This window comes from Bufo gargarizans, chromosome 7 (assembly GCF_014858855.1).
Source record: "Bufo gargarizans isolate SCDJY-AF-19 chromosome 7, ASM1485885v1, whole genome shotgun sequence".
NCBI classification, from domain to species: Eukaryota; Metazoa; Chordata; class Amphibia; order Anura; family Bufonidae; genus Bufo; species Bufo gargarizans.
Genome location: NC_058086.1, coordinates 33,195,129 through 33,213,078, shown reverse-complemented (window position 1 = coordinate 33,213,078; position 17,950 = coordinate 33,195,129). Strand labels below are relative to the sequence as shown.

General features: G+C 45.8%; 1 protein-coding gene across 1 annotated transcript; it reads right to left on the bottom strand.

Annotated features, from left to right (window-relative positions):
* Positions 1-7,266: 7,266 nt before the first annotated feature.
* LOC122943673 (40S ribosomal protein S11) lies at positions 7,267-17,352 on the bottom strand. The gene is made up of 5 exons (XM_044301590.1): positions 17,238-17,352; positions 14,193-14,324; positions 11,989-12,064; positions 11,218-11,347; positions 7,267-7,442 (listed from the first exon to the last, which is right to left on the bottom strand). Exons 1-5 carry the CDS (start codon positions 17,250-17,252, stop codon positions 7,319-7,321), a joined length of 477 nt encoding a protein of 158 aa, XP_044157525.1. The 5' UTR covers positions 17,253-17,352; the 3' UTR covers positions 7,267-7,318.
* Between the last annotated feature and the right edge of the window lie 598 nt (positions 17,353-17,950).

Genomic DNA, 17,950 nt, shown 5'->3' with positions numbered 1-17,950 from the left:
ACTCAGTTCTATTACCGCTGCGCATGTCTGGGATCTTTAAAGCTCAAACTCTCTTTATTCCATATTGGGTACCACGATTTGATATATTAATAGGTATTTAAACATATGCTATTTTACATTAATAAGAACTATAATTCCTTCATCACCTCATAACCCTACCATTTATTAATTTATATTAGCCAGTGTCCACATGATTATGTATACAGGCATGTATTTACATCAATTCTAAATAAATAAAATTTCTTATTTCAATTCATATATCACATCCCAACAGTCTGATCTTGTTGTTCTTAAAGGGGTGGTCAGAGTATAAAAAAAATAAAAAATAAAAATTGATCTCTCTCTCTCTCTCTAGCGATATAAATTTGTGCCACGATATGGATTTTGTGCATATCGCCGGACCGCGATATGACCACGGAGCGGTAGTGAATGATCGCGCTCTCGCCGCGCACCATGTTCTCCTGAGCCGGCACAGTGGAGAAGGAGTCACAGTCCCTCCCCACTGTGCGCGGCTGCCGCTGGCCACCAATAAGAACAGAGTAGGAGGGGAGGGACTCAGGCCACCAATGAATGCCTGAATACCAATGTAACGTTCATGTGCCGCCCATATCCCGGCCCCTATGACTGCACGCTGCGATCAGTCACAATTGACCCTTCAGTTGAGGCGTTAATCTCGCGGATCACAGCGTCCTGTCAGAGTGCCGGGAATGTTCTTCAGTCTCTGCATTGGTGGCAGTGGGCAGTTCCAATCGGAGTCCCAGCAGTGAAATGCTGGGGCGCCGATCGGTTACCATGGTATGTTAGTGAGCAGCATTATACTCGCGTGCGCCGTGGCCGCCGGTCACTCCTTCTGTCTGTGCGGGGCATTGCTAATGCTTATAACATTGGCAATGCGCCGCACATACCTATGAGAAGGAGCGCCCGGCGGCCACGAGTATAATGCTGCTCACTAACATACCATGGCAGCCAGGACTTCAGTAGCGTCCTGGCTGTCATGGTAACCAATCGGAGCCCCAGCATTACACTGCTGGGACTCCGATTGGAACCGCCCACTGCCACCAATGATGGGGGAGGGGGGGGACCACCAATGATTAATACTGGGGAGGGAGGGGTGGGTTTGAGTTACCAGACGGGGCTGGGGGGCACATGAGAGGCTGGCTGCCATGGTCAGCTCCCTGCTGTTTTGTGCACAAAGCCCAGGGAAGCAGGGAGAGTGCAAAGTCCTATTCACTCTATTAGGGTGAATATGACAAAGGTTCTAGCCCTTAAGAAGGCTAATAGTTAAATAAAAAGTAAAAAAAAAGTTTAAACAGCCCCCCAATATAGAAAATAATATATTGCGATATATCGCATATGCTTAAAATTATGTCGCAATATAGATTTTAGGCCATATCGCCCACCCTTATCCATCTCTCTCAAACAAAGTAGCAGCACACCACTAAATGCACTAAGACTGAGTGAACAGGTGAATGTGTGAACAGGGTCAAATACATGACGCCAATACTTAGGCCCCTTTCACACGGGCGAGTTTTCCGTGCGGGTGCGATGCGTGCGGTGAACGCATTGCACCCGCACTGAATCCTGACCCATTCATTTCTATGGGGCTGTGCACACGAGCAGTGATTTTCACGCATCACTTATGCGTTGCGTGAAAATCGCAGCATGCTCCTCTTTGTGCGTTTTTCACGTAACGCAGGCCCTATAGAAATGAATGGGGTTGCGTGAAAATCGCATGCATCCGCAAGCAAGTGCGGATGCGGTGCGATTTTCACGCATGGGTTCTAGGTGACAGTCTATTCACTGTATTATTTTCCCTTATAACATGGTTATAAGGGAAAATAATAGCATTCTGAATACAGAATGCTTAGTATAATAGTGCTGGAAGGGTTAAAAATAATAAAAAAGTTAACTCACCTTCTCCTCTTGTTCGCGTAGAGGCCGGTCTGTTCTTTAGCTGTGGCTGAAGGACCTTTGATGACGTCAGATCACATGCTCTATCACCATGGTGATGGACCATGTGATTGGAGCATGTGATCTGACAGTCACCTCAGGTCATTCAGTCCACAGCTAAAGAACAGACCGGGCATCTACGCTAACAAGAGGAGAAGGTGAGTTAACTTTTTTATTATTTTTAACCCTTCCAGCACTATTATACTAAGCATTCTGTATTCAGAATGCTATTATTTTCCCTTATAACCATGTTATAAGGGAAAATAATACAATCTTCAGAACATCAATCCCAAGCCCGAACTTCTGTGAAGAAGTTCGGGTCTGGGTACCAAACATGCGTGATTTTTCTCACGCGAGTGCAAAACGCATGACAATGTTTTGCACTCGCGCGGAAAAATCGCGCATTTTCCCACAACGCACCCGCCTCTTATCCGGGCAAAAAACATGACGCCCGTGTGAAAGAGGCCTTACTGATGAGCAGTGAAGAAGCTCTTAGCGCATATTATTGATCAAAAATGTCAGGGCATACCTACCAGACGACAAGGTAGCTTCTTATCAGATGGGACCTACTCTAACAAGGAGGGTCCAGCTCCATTGTTACTCTGATTAAAAACACCAAGGGGTGGGGGATGGGCAGGGAGTGTTAAGTTCCAAAGAGGATGCCTTCCGTTTTTTGGTTATATGTATATTACAGATGACTAGGCATCCTCTTTGGAACTTAGCACTCCCCGCCCATCCCCCACCCCTTGGTGTTTTTAATCAGAGTAACAATGGAGCTAGACCCTCCGTGTTACCCTGGGTTCAGACCTGAGCGTTCTGAAAGGAGCGCTCTGTATGCGCGATTGTACGGGCGTTTACAATCGCGCAGAGACAAGCGAACACACATTGCCCCGCGTTCCCGAATATCTATGTACGGGAACGCGCGACAAAAACGCCCCAAAAAAGCTCAAGAACTTGTTTGAGCGTCGGGCGTTTTACAGCGCGATTGTACGCGCTGTAAAACGCCCAGGTGAGAACCATTCCCATAGGGAAGCATTGGTTTCTCCTTGTTGAGCGTTTTACAGCGCGTAGGAACGCGCTGTAAAACGCTCAGGTGTGAACTTAGGGTTAGAGTAAGTCCCACCTGATAAGAAGCTACCTTGTTGTCTGGTAGATGGCCCGACATATTTTTGATCAATAATATGCGCTAAGAGCTTCTTCACTGCTCATCAGTAAGTATTGGCGTCATGTATTTGACCCTATTCACATATTCATCTGTTCACTCAGTCTTAGTGCATTTAGTGGTGTGCTCATACTTTGTTTGCTGTATTAGTGCCGGGTAGCTTGCACCTGCGATTTGTCTCTGGAGGTGCTGTTCTGTTTTTGGGATATGGAGATATATCTATCTGTAAATCTGATGGGCAATATATAACTAAGGCTACTTTCACACTTGCGGCAGAGTGATCCAGCAAGCAGTTCAGTCGCCGGCAATCTGCATGCAAACGGACATTTGTAGACGGATCCGTCTGTCCATTTGTTATACAGACAAACTGATCAGTTTCAATTTTTTTTCCATTTTTAACCACTCCAGGACCGCCGTACGCAGGATTGCGTCCTGCCGGCGGCCCTGCTCTTCTGGGTGGACGCATATACGCGTCCTCCCGCGAGAGCCGAGATTTCCTGTGAACGCGCGCACACAGGAACGGAAGGTAAGCGAGTGGATCTCCAGCATGCCAGCGGCGATCGTTCGCTGGCAGGCTGGAGATCTGATTTTTTTAACCCCTAACAGGTATATTAGACGCCGTTTTGATAACAGCATCTAATATACCTGCTACCTGGTCCTCTGGTGGTCCCTTTTGTTAGGGTCGACCACCAGAGGACACAGGTAGGTCAGTAAAGTCGCACCAAACACTACACTACACCCCCCCCCCCCCATCACTTTTAACCCTTTATGAACCATTGATCACCCCCCCTGTCATTGATCACCCCCCCTGTCATGCTCCGTTCAGACGTCCGTATGATTTTTACGGATCCACGGATACATGGATCGGATCCGCAAAACACATGCGGACGTCTGAATAGAGCCTTACAGGGGGGTGATCACGCATATACACCCCCTGATCACCCCCCCTCATTGATCACCCCCCTGTAAGGCTCCATTCAGACGTCCGCATGTGTTTTGCGGATCCGATCCATGGATCCGTAAAAATCATACGGACGTCTGAATGGAGCCTTACAGGGGGGGGGGGGGGGGGGGTGATCAGTGACAGTGGGGGTGATCACCCTGATCACCCCCTGTAAGGCTCCATTCAGACGTCCGCATGTGTTTTGCGGATCCGATCCATGTATCCATGGATCCGTAAAAATCATACGGACGTCTGAATGGAGCCTTACAGGGGGGGGGGGGGGGGTGATCAGTGACAGGGGGGTGATCAGGGAGTCTATATGGGTGATCACCCCCCTGTCATTGATTACCCCCCTGTCATTGATCACCCCCCCCCCCCCTGTAAGGCTCCATTCAGACATTTTTTTGGCCCAAGTTAGCGGAAATTTTTTGTTTGTTTTTGTTTTTTCTTACAAAGTCTCATATTCCACTAACTTGTGTCAAAAAATAAAATCTCACATGAGCTCACCATACCCCTCACGGATTCCAAATGCGTAAACATTTTTTGACATTTATATTCCAGACTTCTTCTCACGCTTTAGGGCCCCTAAAAAGCCAGGGCAGTATAAATACCCCACATGTGACCCCATTTCGGAAAGAAGACACCCCAAGGTATTCCGTGAGGGGCATGGAGAGTTCCTAGAATTTTTTATTTTTTGTCGCAAGTTAGTGGAATATGAGACTTTGTAAGAAAAAAATAAAAATAAAAAATCATCTTTTTCCGCTAACTTGTGACAAAAAATAAAAAGTTCTATGAACTCACTATGCCCATCAGCGAATACCTTAGGGTGTCTACTTTCCGAAATGGGGTCATTTGTGGGGTTTTTATACTGTTTGGGCATTGTAGAACCTCAGGGAACATGACAGGTGCTCAGAAAGTCAGAGCTGCTTCAAAAAGCGGAAATTCACATTTTTGTACCATAGTTTGTAAACGCTATAACTTTTACCCAAACCATTTTTTTCTGCCCAAACATTTTTTTTTTTTATCAAAGACGTGTAGAACTATAAATTTTGCGAAAAAATTTTTGCAAAATTTTACAGCTGAAAGTGAAAAATGTCATTTCGATTAATAACAAAAAAAGTAAAAATGTCAGCAGCAATAAAATACCACCAAATGAAAGCTCCATTAGTGAGAAGAAAAGGAGGTAAAATTCATTTGGGTGGTAAGTTGCATGACCGAGCGATAAACGGTGAAAGGTGTAGTGCAGAAGTGTAAAAAGTGCTCTGGTCATGAAGGGGGTTTCAGCTAGCAGGGCTGAAGTGGTTAAAGGACGTATCCGGCATTGCGGTATTTTTAATGCCGGATCTGGCACTAATACATTCCTATGGAGAAAAATGGCGGATCCGTGCATTCAGGCAAGTGTTCATGTTTTATTGGCCGGAGATAAAGCCGCAGCATGTGTCAAAAAGACTGAACTGAAGACATCCTGAATGGATTGCTCTACATTCTGAATGCATAGGGAAAAAACTAATCAGATGGCTTCAGGTATAGAACCCCTAGGACAGAACTCTATGCCGGAAAAGAAAATCACTAGTGTGAAAGTGCCCTAAGCTAAGCAAGTTTTCACCAAAAAAAATAAAAAATTACCAATTTCCCTGGTTCTCTTCTGGCCCTTTGTTTACCTTCAATAAGAACAATCTCTTCACCTCCCCCTACCCTGCAAAAGGGAGTAAATAAAAGTGCTGCCCTGAGTGACACGTCTGCCTGCTGGGAGACTCAGCAGCATGTTGTATGCGTAGGACTACAAGTCCCAGCTGTATAATGACACTGCTTATACACAGGATCTTCCCCCTACCTTTTCTTGTGCAATGCTCTGCAGAACTCCTGTGCCCAGCATTTGTCTCCTTACTGCCTGCAGCTACTCAGTAAAGCCTTCAGCTCTGAGTCTGTGCAGCTAAAGGGGTTAAGAATCCAGGGAGAGAGCAGACAGCAGTGCAGGGGGCGTGGCAAGCAGTTAGGCTTGTGCACCAATCAGAGCAGGGAGAGAAGCTGACATCACAGGTCATGTGACCCTCAGTGAAATCTGAGAAAGGAGCAACTACAGATGCAGTAAGTGCATGATAAAGCTGTTATTTGCCTAGTTAGAAACCTAAAAAGAACAAAAAAAACTCTGATAACCCCTTTAATCAGATATTTACATCCCAATTAAATATACTGATCATGTTTTTTTTCAATAGGTATTTCTAATAACTTATTTACATTTCTTAGATTATATTCCAATTCATCTCATCCTTACAGCCTGATTTAGTTTTTAATCATGTATTTACATCCTGATTAAATATCAATCATGTTAAATCCTGAAGTTTTAATAAATCGTACCTCAATACTGAGGGAATGGATGTAATATTTAATATTAATGTACAATTTCTTATTCATATTCATGTTATTTGAGTAGAGATATATGAGAATTCACGTGTATGGGAGAATGGCTATATGGATCCATGCCAGCTTCATGTTAGTATTTAGTACTGTACATGGTTATTGCTCCTTAACACTACACTGCCGCATTTAAAGAAAGGAAGTAAAAGGTAAATCCTTCATTTAGTCCTTGAGGGGCTAAGCTTTTCAACAGATAGATCCATCGGGCCTCCTCCTGTTGCAATATTCCTTGTCTGGGGTCTATTGAAATTTTGTACTATGTGTAACTCAGAGGCACAGAGAAGTACAGTATGGCCCCATAGAAAGCAATAGGTGACATTGGGGAACCACGCATTAGGGAATTGTGAAATAGTGTCCTAAAGGGGTTGTGTCATGATGTAATAATGTAAATAATTAAAACCAGACATCAGTTTGTGGCAATCCAACAAACCCAGAACCAGCCCTGTACCTCGCATGGATCCAGAGATCTCCCCATTCATTGCACCAGTTGATCTGCTAGATTTAAACAAAACAGGCAGCACGGGAGCATGTCCTTTCTACAGCAGCTCTCTTCCCATCACAGCTTAGGAGGCAGTTTAATGATGGAATTGAGCATGTGTGTCCACCTCAGCAAGGTGGACAGTGAAACGAAATAGAACAGCTGGCGCTATACAGATTTATAGTGAATAACTCACTAGCTATACTAAATTTCTAATTGGATTAGCAGTGGGCGCCATGTTTAAAGACGCAACTTCTACTGTACAAATACGGCAGAGGTCGTAAATGGGTTAAAATAATGGAAAAATGACTCCAGTTTGATGTTTTTATAAAGTTTTATTTGACCTGAAAGAACATCTGATTTACATTTAAAACTTCTGGAACTGTTTTTTGGTTCCAGCTGCTTTTGTTACTTTCAGGACATTGAATCGAACAGTTTTGCTGAGAGGACGGCACTCTCCAACGGTGACAATATCTCCGACCTGGACATCCCTGCAAGGCAAGAGAAAAACGGTCATTTTAAGGACATGAAGAATCAGAAGACCGCTCTGACAACGCAGACTGCCATCAACACAACCCATACTATCCGGGACTCCCCTCTACTGACAATCACAATCCCAGCTTACAGCCACAGCGTAAGAGGTTTTTGGATCAGTGTATATAAAAAAAAAAAAAAAAAAAAAAAAAAAAACAGCAGTAAGAAAGAAAAGCTGCCAACAGGCTATTAAAAGGGCATTCCCACATGGATATTTATGGCATATTGATATGATGGGCCATAACTCCGGGCCCAGATTCTATTATAAATGGGATTCTGATGTGAACAAAGAGCAAGGCATGCATGTGTGGCTTTTTTCATTCACTGCTACAACAGGGCTTACAAAAATAGATGAAGCCCCGTAGCAGAAAATAAAGGGGTGGAGAAGGTCCCAGATGTAGGGCATGCACATATCAGGACATTTATGGCATATCACATCAACATACCATAAAGGTCCAGGTGGGACAACCAATTTAAGGTGGTTTTCATAGAATGGCAATTTTTAATCTATACACACAATTGGTGCCAAGTGTCTATTCAATGGGGATCGAGTGCTGGAACCTCGACCATTCAGAAGAATTCTGTACAGCGATATCCTTGGCAGTCCCATAGGCTCTGGAGGGGGCAATGCAGGGGAAGGTGGTTCTGGTTAGGAGTTGGGGGTCCCAGCAATTAGCCCCCACCAAGCAGACATTTATCACCTACCCTGTGGAAAGTTTACAAGCTGTCATTCTGGGACAACGCCTGTAACTTTAATGCAAGTTATCTGGGCAGAATCCACCAGAAAGTGGAGTGACTGACAAAGCCTTTATCTGACTTTGGTGTGGACTTACAAACAGCCCCTTCATCCCCCACAACTAGCAGGAAGGACGTAGGCTTCTCAGCAAAGGATCACACTAACAGATGTATAAGGCCATTCTGACTGACATTTTGCACCAGGATTTCTAAGCTAAAAACAGGAGCAGAATCTGGGGGGGGGGGGGGGGCAGAATGATCTGCACCTCTAATATGTTCTGGAGGCACGCCTGGTTTTGACTTACAAATACTAAAACCCTGAGGCCTCATGCACACAACTGGATGTATTTTGCAGTCCGCAAAAAAAAACAAAAAACAACGACATTCCATATTTTGCGGAACAGCTGGCCCCTAATAGAACAGTCCTATCCTAGTCAATAATAGGACATGTTCTTTTTTTGCGGAATGGAAATAGACATACGGAAATGGAATGCACACGAGTATCTTCCATTTTTTTGCGTACCCATTGAAATAAATGGTTCCGTATACTGTCCGCAAAAAAAAAAAAATTTGAACGGACACTGAAAGAAAATACGTTCGTGCGCATGAGGCCTGACTGTGTAAAAAGTGGCCTTAGGCTGCTTTCAGACAAGCGTCAAGCTCCGGACTTGCAAAGCAGTACCAGTCCTGACCTCCCGGCACTGACTGGTCGCATAGCATTATATTAATTTATTATGCTATGTAACCCTTAGGCCCCTTTCACACAGGCGAGTATTCCGCACGGATGCGATGCGAGAGTTGAACGCATTGCACTGAATACCGACCCATTCATTTCTATGGGGCTGTTCACATGAGCGGTGATTTTCACGCATCACTTGTGCGTTGCGTGAAAATTGCAGCATGTTCTATATTCTGCGTTTTTCACATAACGCAGGCCACATAGAAATTAATGGGGTTGCGGGAAAATTGCAAGCATCCGCAGATGCGGTGTGGTTTTCACGCATGGTTGCTAGGAGACGATCAGGATGGGGACCCGATCATTATTATTTTCCCTTATAACATGGTTATAAGGGAAAATAATAGCATTCTGAATACAGACAGGAAATGCCGGGCTTCGCGATCAAGTGGACTAAGGCGAGTTAAATTATTTTTTATTAACCCCTCCAGCGCTATTTTACTATGCCCCCCCCCCCCCCAGTAGTAGCAACCCCACCAATCTAACAGACATCTGGATAGGGAATAACTTCTATCAAAAGAGTAAAGAGGACCTTTCATGGGATTATGGGTTAAACTGGTATGCTTACCCCAGATAGGGGGGCGCCTACAGATGCCAGCTCCCCCCCCACCCAGCGCTGTGTCCCCGCTGTTTTTGGCACCTCATATGTTAATTTAGAGTATCTGTACAGGGCGTCGGAGACGGCCGGGTTTCTCAATAGGCGTCTCCTTCTCCCTGGCTGCAGAGCGGTCCAATCGCAGTGGAGAGCGTCACAGAAGGGAGAGCCTTTTTTTCTCGTTGGCTGTGACGCTCTCCACTGCGATCAGACCTCGCTACAGAGAGAAGGATATGCCCATTGAGAAACCCGGCCGTCGTCTCCCCCCTGTAGCAATTCTCTAAATTAACATACGAGATGCCAAAAACAGTGGGTGACAGCACAGAAATGCCAGGGTAGTTTGGGTGGGGGGGGGTCACATGATTAAACGGTGCAAAATTTTAAACTCGTTCCACTAAAAATGAGGCCTCATTCAGCTATATCAACAGGAAAATAAAGTTATGCCTTTTCGTAATGCAACCAAAAATTGTTGCACCCTTAAGGGGTTAAAACAGACATTGCTAGGATTGGCAATTAGTTGACAGTTCTATAGCACCTTTATAGAATTGTACAAAAGGAAATCTAGTAATTCATGTCCACTCATTCTGCCTCACATTTACTGCCAAGAGGTTCTGAGAAAGCTGCACACAATCCATGCTGACCTCAAGCTAATACCACATTCACATCCATTAGGGTGAATAGGTTTGTAACACTGTCCCTGCTGAGCTGTGTCTCCTGCAGAGCAGCAGGGAGCTTACCATGGCAGGCTCCAGAAGCATCCAGTCTGTTACGGTAACTGATCAGAGCTCCGCAATTTCACTGCAGGGGTTCTGATCTGAAGGCACAGGGAGCCGCATCCCTTTGCCACGTCTCACAGATGCTGTGATCAGCATTGATCGCGGCATCTGAGTGGTCATCAAATGACTGGGCTAGGCACGATCGCCATTCCAACTGAGTGTCTGCTGTTGGCTACAGCCGGCACACCGCAGCAGCCCACTCCATACAAATGCATAATGCCGTACATGTATGGCATATGTTAAGGGCATACCCTGAAAAGGTCTGTCAGCTGGCAGCCACTGGCTTAATTCTAGAACTACCTTCTAAATACGATAGACTTAAAAATCAGTCAAGTTCTGCTCGTATGATCATAGTCGGCTCACTTATCTAACTTTTGCTGGTTACCTTCATTAAGAAAAAAAGACGCCCATAAAAACGCAGTCTTGTGGTGGTTTTCAGTTTGTCACCCGCGGCATAACTGCGAGTCAGACCTTACGATAAAGGGTTGTACTAATGTGACAACCACTTTACATTTCCACAGCACTTCATGCATAGCAAACATACAAATGTTTCAAACAAAAAGGACCAAGGAGTTGTCAGCGATACCCAAATCAAATAGATCTCTCTAATGTATTTGCATGGTCTCCAGTAGGTGCATTGATTGTTTTGCTTTCCACCTACTAGCAGCATACTAATAAAGCAGGGACTACATACATTGGACAATCCATAACAACCAATGCTGTAGTAGCCTGTAAGACCGTGGACATCCCCACGGAATACTTACTGCCTTCTCTGCTCACTCATTGTCCACAGGTGACGATTGTAAGCACTGAGATAATGTGGAAGCATCAGTCCCTATAAGTTCAACACAGTTCTCCACACATTAAGTCTGCACGGCAGCTCTTCTTACCTAAAGCAGGGGGACAGATGCACAGACATGTTCTTGTGGCGTTTCTCAAAACGGTTGTACTTGCGGATGTAGTGCAAGTAATCCCGGCGGATAACAATTGTGCGCTGCATCTTCATCTTGGTGACCACTCCTGAAGAGAGGATAAGAAAGAAGGAGTCAGTCTCCAGACAATGCAGAGGAATACTAACACTATAGATAAGCTGTAACATTAACGATGCTGAAATAAGGCTACTTTCACACTTACATTTTTACCGGATCCGGCAGGGCTCGGCAAAAATGCTTCCGTTATTGATAATACAACCATCTGCATCCATTATGAACGGATCCAGTTTATCTTTAACATTGCCAAGACTGATCTGTCATGAACTTTACTGAAAGTCAATGGGGGACGGATCCATTTTCTATTGTGTCAGAAAATGGATCAGTCCCCATTGCCTTGCATTGTCGGTCATGACGGATCTGTCTTGCTTCGCATCCCATGACAGAAAGCAAACAAGTAGTATGCTGGGTTTTTCTCTCCAGTATGAGAACACATTAGTTATGTTTTGTCCCCATTGATAATAAATGGGTACAAAAACTGAAGCGCTTTTTTCCCCGGTATTGAAACCCTATGACAGATCTCAATAGCGGAAAATATTAACGCTAATGTGAAAGTAGCCTAATGTAGAAATTACCTGTAAAGCTGATTGGATCATTAAACATGCCATGGAAACTGAGACAAGAAACCCATGGCAGTCACGTGATTAGAAAACCGCAGATGCAGTCACTTACCTGACAGAATGCGACCACGAATGGAGACGTTACCAGTGAAGGGACATTTCTTGTCAATGTATGTGCCATCAATTGCCTGAAAATATAAGCAGATCATGGTGAGGCGACTCCTCGTGTTAAATGAAGCAAAAAGCTGATTAAAAGGGACTGTCCTCATGTCCCCATTTGTCAGTGTAAGCTCTCATTATGGAAGATTTCAGTGTTTCCATGTATTACTACACCTGCAGGGTAAACTATCTACAGTAGGGTTGTTGCGATACCAAAATTTGTATTAAATTTCAATACCATAAAGTATTGCGATACTCTACCATGCGAAAAAAATAAAACCCCAAAAAACCATTGTGCATTCTGCATTTTATGGAAAGTCCAGCCCATAATTTAACAGTCCAATCCTATTTTTTGGGGTGACAAATAAAAATGGCGAATCGCACGGTTTTTATTTAATTTTTCTGTTGCGGCGTTCACCACAGATTTATTTTTATATTTTAATATACTTTTTTGGGTGTGGCGATCTGTAATTTATTTATTGTTTATATATTTTATTTTGGTGTTTGTTTTTAACTTTTTATTTAACAACTATTAGCCCATTAGGGTCTAGAACCTGGGATCTTTTCATCCCTTGTCCTATTCACCCTAATAGAGCTCTATTAGGGTGAATAGGGCCTCACACTCTCCCTGATGCCCAGTGCATAGTACACACAGCAGCAGGGAGGTTACAATGGCAGCCAGAGCTTCAGTAGCGTGTTGGCTGCCATGGTAACAGATTGGAGCCTTACACTGCTGGAGCTCCGATCAGAAGCTGCCACTGCACCACCAATGAGGAGGGGGGGACCCTGTGGCCACCAATGATTTTACTACTGCGGGAAGAGTACACACTGCACTACCAATAAAGAGAAGTAACCTTTTAATACAAATGCAGGAGTCGGGTGCCGGACGGCCGAATCACATAGCCGGCACCCGACCTGACGGGGCGCTGCGATCCGCAACAGTTAACCCCTCAGGTGCCGCCTCCTGCATTTGTATTGATGGGCGAGTGATCATTGGTGGCGCAGTGGCCACAGCCCCTCCCCCACCCCTCTCTCATTGGCAGCAGCGGCACAGGGTGGGGGTTTGGAGAGAGAGACTCCTCCTGTGCTGCTGAGGAGAACATGGCGCGCCATGTTCTCTGATACTGGGCTGCGCAGCCTAGTATCGGTAAATGTCAAATCCCGGTATCAAATAGATACTGGTACAAAAGTATTGATTGGGTATCGATAATTTGATACCCGCTACAACTCTAATCTACGGGGTTGCCGACTTCACACAATCTTATCAAACAAGTGTAAAAAAGGAATGTAGCCGAGTTCCTCAACCTAAACTACAGAACATACATTAGGAAGAAGCAGATTGACTGCACTGGTCTTACCATGGACATATGTAGGCCTTTTAGAGGAGCTGTAGACAAGTAGAAACTTTTTTTACCAAGGCCATTTGCAGAGTTTTTAATTTCTTATATTACTTGCACTGGTGAAATAAAGTCTGGCTGTAAAACTCTGCCCAGCCCTATAAGCATCAAACTAAGGGCAGCGTGGATTTTCTCTGGGTGACCATCACAAACTGAAGTTTCTTCATCCATGTAGCATTACTGACCCAAGAATCAGAAATGTTAAGTATTGGAATTTTATTAACAAGACCCTTCAGTTCACAAGAATTTGCATAATTAAAACACCAGCTGCCTCAGACTGCACTGTGTACAGTGATTTGTTAGTCAAGACATTCACCCTACACTCAAACCACCCAAGATCAGGAGGCAAATGAGTCATTACCAAACTAGTGCACACAGCCTAGTCTGAGGGGCTGGTGGCAACTTTACAGAAATGACGAGGGGACTGAGGGACCTCCAGAAAGCCCTCAATTACACTAATACATCTACAGAACACCTCCCACTGTCCCTGGATCAGTAATTTGTATGTCAGTGTGCACCCCCAAACCAGCCATGGAGTGCACTGAGGACTCCTGTGCATGAGCACGTAATGGAGGACTCGAGGAGAAGTCCTCTCTATGCATTCCAGGGCGAGTTTGTGGGGGCATCGAAGGGGAGAGGGAGCGAGTATCGACATAAATGACTGATCTGGAGTAAACAGCATGCAATATTGTACTTGCCGGAGACGATCAATTCCCTTTAAACAGAAGCATTATAAGACAGTGAATCCAATGCTACTTACCTCTCTGGGTGTCTTGAATCCCAGACCGATGTTCTTGTAATAGCGGGGTAGCTTCTCCTTGCCAGTCTCCCCAAGAAGCACACGCTTCTTGTTCTGGAAGATAGTTGGCTGCTTCTGATAAGCCCTCTCAGTCTGTAAAAACAGAGAGAATACATTAGTGTGTGAACCGCGTCATATGCACCGACATCACTAGGACCTGGATGTAAGAGAACCTTGCATTTCTAGTCCTGATCGGCGTTTAACTAGGACAGGCTTGTTTATTGACTGCATAGGTCAGTAGTCTAAGAAGGCTCGACTCGTCCTGGCCCTCTCTGCATTGATGAATTGCAGAAGAGGAGAATCTGTATCAATTCATACCCCGTCTGCAGTGCGATACATTGACCACTGGCTCACATGTTAAAGGGTTTTCCCAAGTGTTTGATACTGACAAATCCTCAGGACAGGTCATCAATATCGGACCGGTAGGGATCAGCAGTTTGAGGCCACGGAGGTCCTGTGAGCACCGCAGTCTCCTCATAGCTTACCACTGACCTACGCTATGTGACCAGTGAATGTCATCATAGGAAGAGGCCGCCAGGCTCCGGTGAACGCCGCAGTCTCCTCAAACAGCTGATCGATGAAGATGCTTAGAGTCAGACCCCTGCCGATCAGATATTGATAACCTATCCTGAGGTAATCAGTGTGTATATAAAAAAAAATCCTTAACCTCATACCCTGCATCCACCATTTCTGTAACAAGTATCTGATGTACATAAATCTCAATCCCTAGTGTAATGCATCTAGCATCTGTAAAACAACAGATCTCAGACAGAAATGGCTAAAACGGATGCTCCTGGTCCCCACACCGCTGCCGCTTCCCTTCGTGCCCGGATGAAAACATCTAGTGTCGCTAGGGAGGCTCATCACCATCCCCGCCTTCCACCCTGGTCCCAGCAGAGGCGCAGGGACCAGGGTAAGTATATTTGGATCAGAAAAACGTAAAAATAAACGGTGATGTGAACCCGGCCTTGTATGCTTCACAAATGTGCACAACCCCTTTAGGGAGTTTTTAATGTTTCTCTGCATATCATAAGGGCTCAATGCAACCATCACATAGTACATAGCCACTCATCAATTCAAACTGACACCATTAGGGTTCAGCGAATCGTATTCCGATTGCTGTATCCGAACCCAATTACTTTAAAAACCTTTAAAGGGGTTGTCCGAGTTCAGATCTGAACCCGGACATACCCATATTTTCACCCAGGCAGCCCCCTGATGTTAGCATCGGAGCATCTCATGCTCCGATGTTCTCCTTTGACCTGTGCTGGATCACACGGCAGTGTGTTCGGTGACGTCCTGACTCTGATGGTCCGGCTTTAGCGCTGCCCTAGCTGTTTTACTGACTAGGGCAGCGCTAAAGCCCGCCCATCAGTGCAGGTGATGTCACCGGGCTTCCTAGCAGCCCCATGGAGAGCTGGGATAGTCACCGGAACTTCTGAAAATGCCTTTGCCCTGCACGATTTTGCGCAGGAAAAAGGAGAGCATCGGAGCATGAACTGCTCCAATGCTCAAGTCAGGGGGGCTGCCAGGGTGAAAATGGAGGTGAGCTGAACTTGGACAACCCCTTTATTAACATCAGCTCCGTCCAATGTATGTCCTCCGTGGAGGTCTTTCCAAAGTTTCTGCAAATACCATGACTTACTTCATCTTGCCTCCATCACGAGTCACTTCGTTTAGTCGCAAAAAATTACTAACAAAACACGAAGCCGTGCCTCATTAACCAGAGTTCAGCTTTGTATTTTGATAAACTAATTTACGCAAATTAACAAAGTGACACGTGATAGAAGCGAGACAAAGTCAATCTTAGGCTACTTTCACACTTGCGCTTGATCGGATCCGATCATATTAATGCAGACGGAGGCTCCGTTCAGTACGGATCCGTCTGCATTAATAACTTAGAAAAATTTCTAAGTGCGCAAGTAGCCTGAGCGGATCCGTTCAGACTTTCAATGTAAAGTCAATGGGGGACGGATCCGCTTGAAGATTGAGCCATATGGTGTCATCTTCAAGCGGATCCGTTCCCATTGACTTACATTGTAAGTCTGGACGGATCCGCATGGCCAGGCGGACAGCTGAACGCCGCCAGACTGATGCAGGCTAGGATATGCCTCCATTGTCTGATAGGTGCGGGTCTACAAGAAGAACGGAGTCGGGGAGAGTTGTGGCTGGAGGACCCCGGGTTTCATCCACCACCAGGCGCATCTCCCATTGAAGTGAATAGGAGCACACCTACTGCTCCTATTCATTTCTATGGGGCCAATGGAAATAGCCAAGCCAGCGGTCAACTATTTTTAGCAGCCCCATAGAAATGAATTGAGGGCGGCTGCGCATGCGCTCTCCTTAACTTTCGGGGCTCCGTTCTCGATATAGGCTCGGGTCCCAGCAATTGGACCCGCACCTAGAAGACAGTGGGGGCATATCCTAGCGATATGCCCCCATTGTATGAGATGAGAATACCCCCTTTAAGGTGATTTTATTATTTTAAATAATCTGGTTTGGATACAGCAATACGAACCCGATTTGCTGAACCCTAGAGACCATGTAAAAACCCTTTCCCACCCAACCGCCTCAGGTCTGGCTCCTGGAACCCATTACAGCTGCACACAGTTCTATCCTGGACGCCGCCTGTACATAGAGTCCACACAGGTCACGTGTCACATGTTATAACACATACATGTTCCTGCCCCACATGAGCCGTCCATGGAATGAGGTTCACAGACACTGACGGGGAGAAGTAGGCGGCACATGACACCGGGGCTGAGGCCGCACCGGTCACACGTACACCGCCCGGTACAGAACATCACACCCGGGCACAGCACACATGGCAGCAGCATCCGCCGTCATGGCCACCCATGCGGTATCCATCTCCGGGGCCTTCTCTTACTACCGCCCCGTCATCATCTCCAGCTGCCCCCGGACGTCCCCCGCCCCGTTCTGAGTTCACTACACATCTACAGGAACGTGAACAGCGGTTTCCAGCGCTCGACCATCCGGAGCCCTCACCTGGATATCCGCCATCTTGGCCTGCCGGGTGAAAAAGAGACCAGAGCGCTGTCACGGGGCTTCCAAAGGAAAATCTAGGGGCGGAAGTGACGTACATAATCTCGCGGTAGCTGAGCGTTCGCCGAGATCGTGTAGTAGGCGTGGCCTGGGATGCAAATAGAGGAAAGGGTAGAATAGGATCACGTGACTCGCGTTATTACTCTGGTAGACTGTCCGAGAAGCCGCAGGGAATGCTGGGACGTGTGGTCCTTCCACAAGAGTCATTTATCAAAACTGGTGTGCAGGAAAAGTGGCTTAGTTGCCCTTTGCAACCAGTCAGATTCCACTTTTCAGTTATCTCAGCTCTTTTGGAAAATGATAGGTGAAATCTGATTGGTTGCTATGGGCAACTAAGCCCCTTTTCCTGCACACTAGTTTTAATAAATGTTCTCCCCATTGTGTGAATATTAAAGGGAACCTGTCACCAAAAAAACGGATACTAAACTGTTATCTTATAGTGCTGCATAGTAGTGTCCTAATGCACTCTTTGATAGTTTAGCCGCATCTAGCCTCCTGGAGAAATCGATGTTTTATTCAGCCGCTGCCCCCGTGCTTCAAGTCAGGTTTGAAGTCAAGGGGGCAGCGGCGTAGGCGTCTCCAATCCTGCTCTCCCCGCCTCCCGCCACCTTTATTGACACGCCGGATCTCAGTGCCGGGACCTCGCTCCCAGCCCG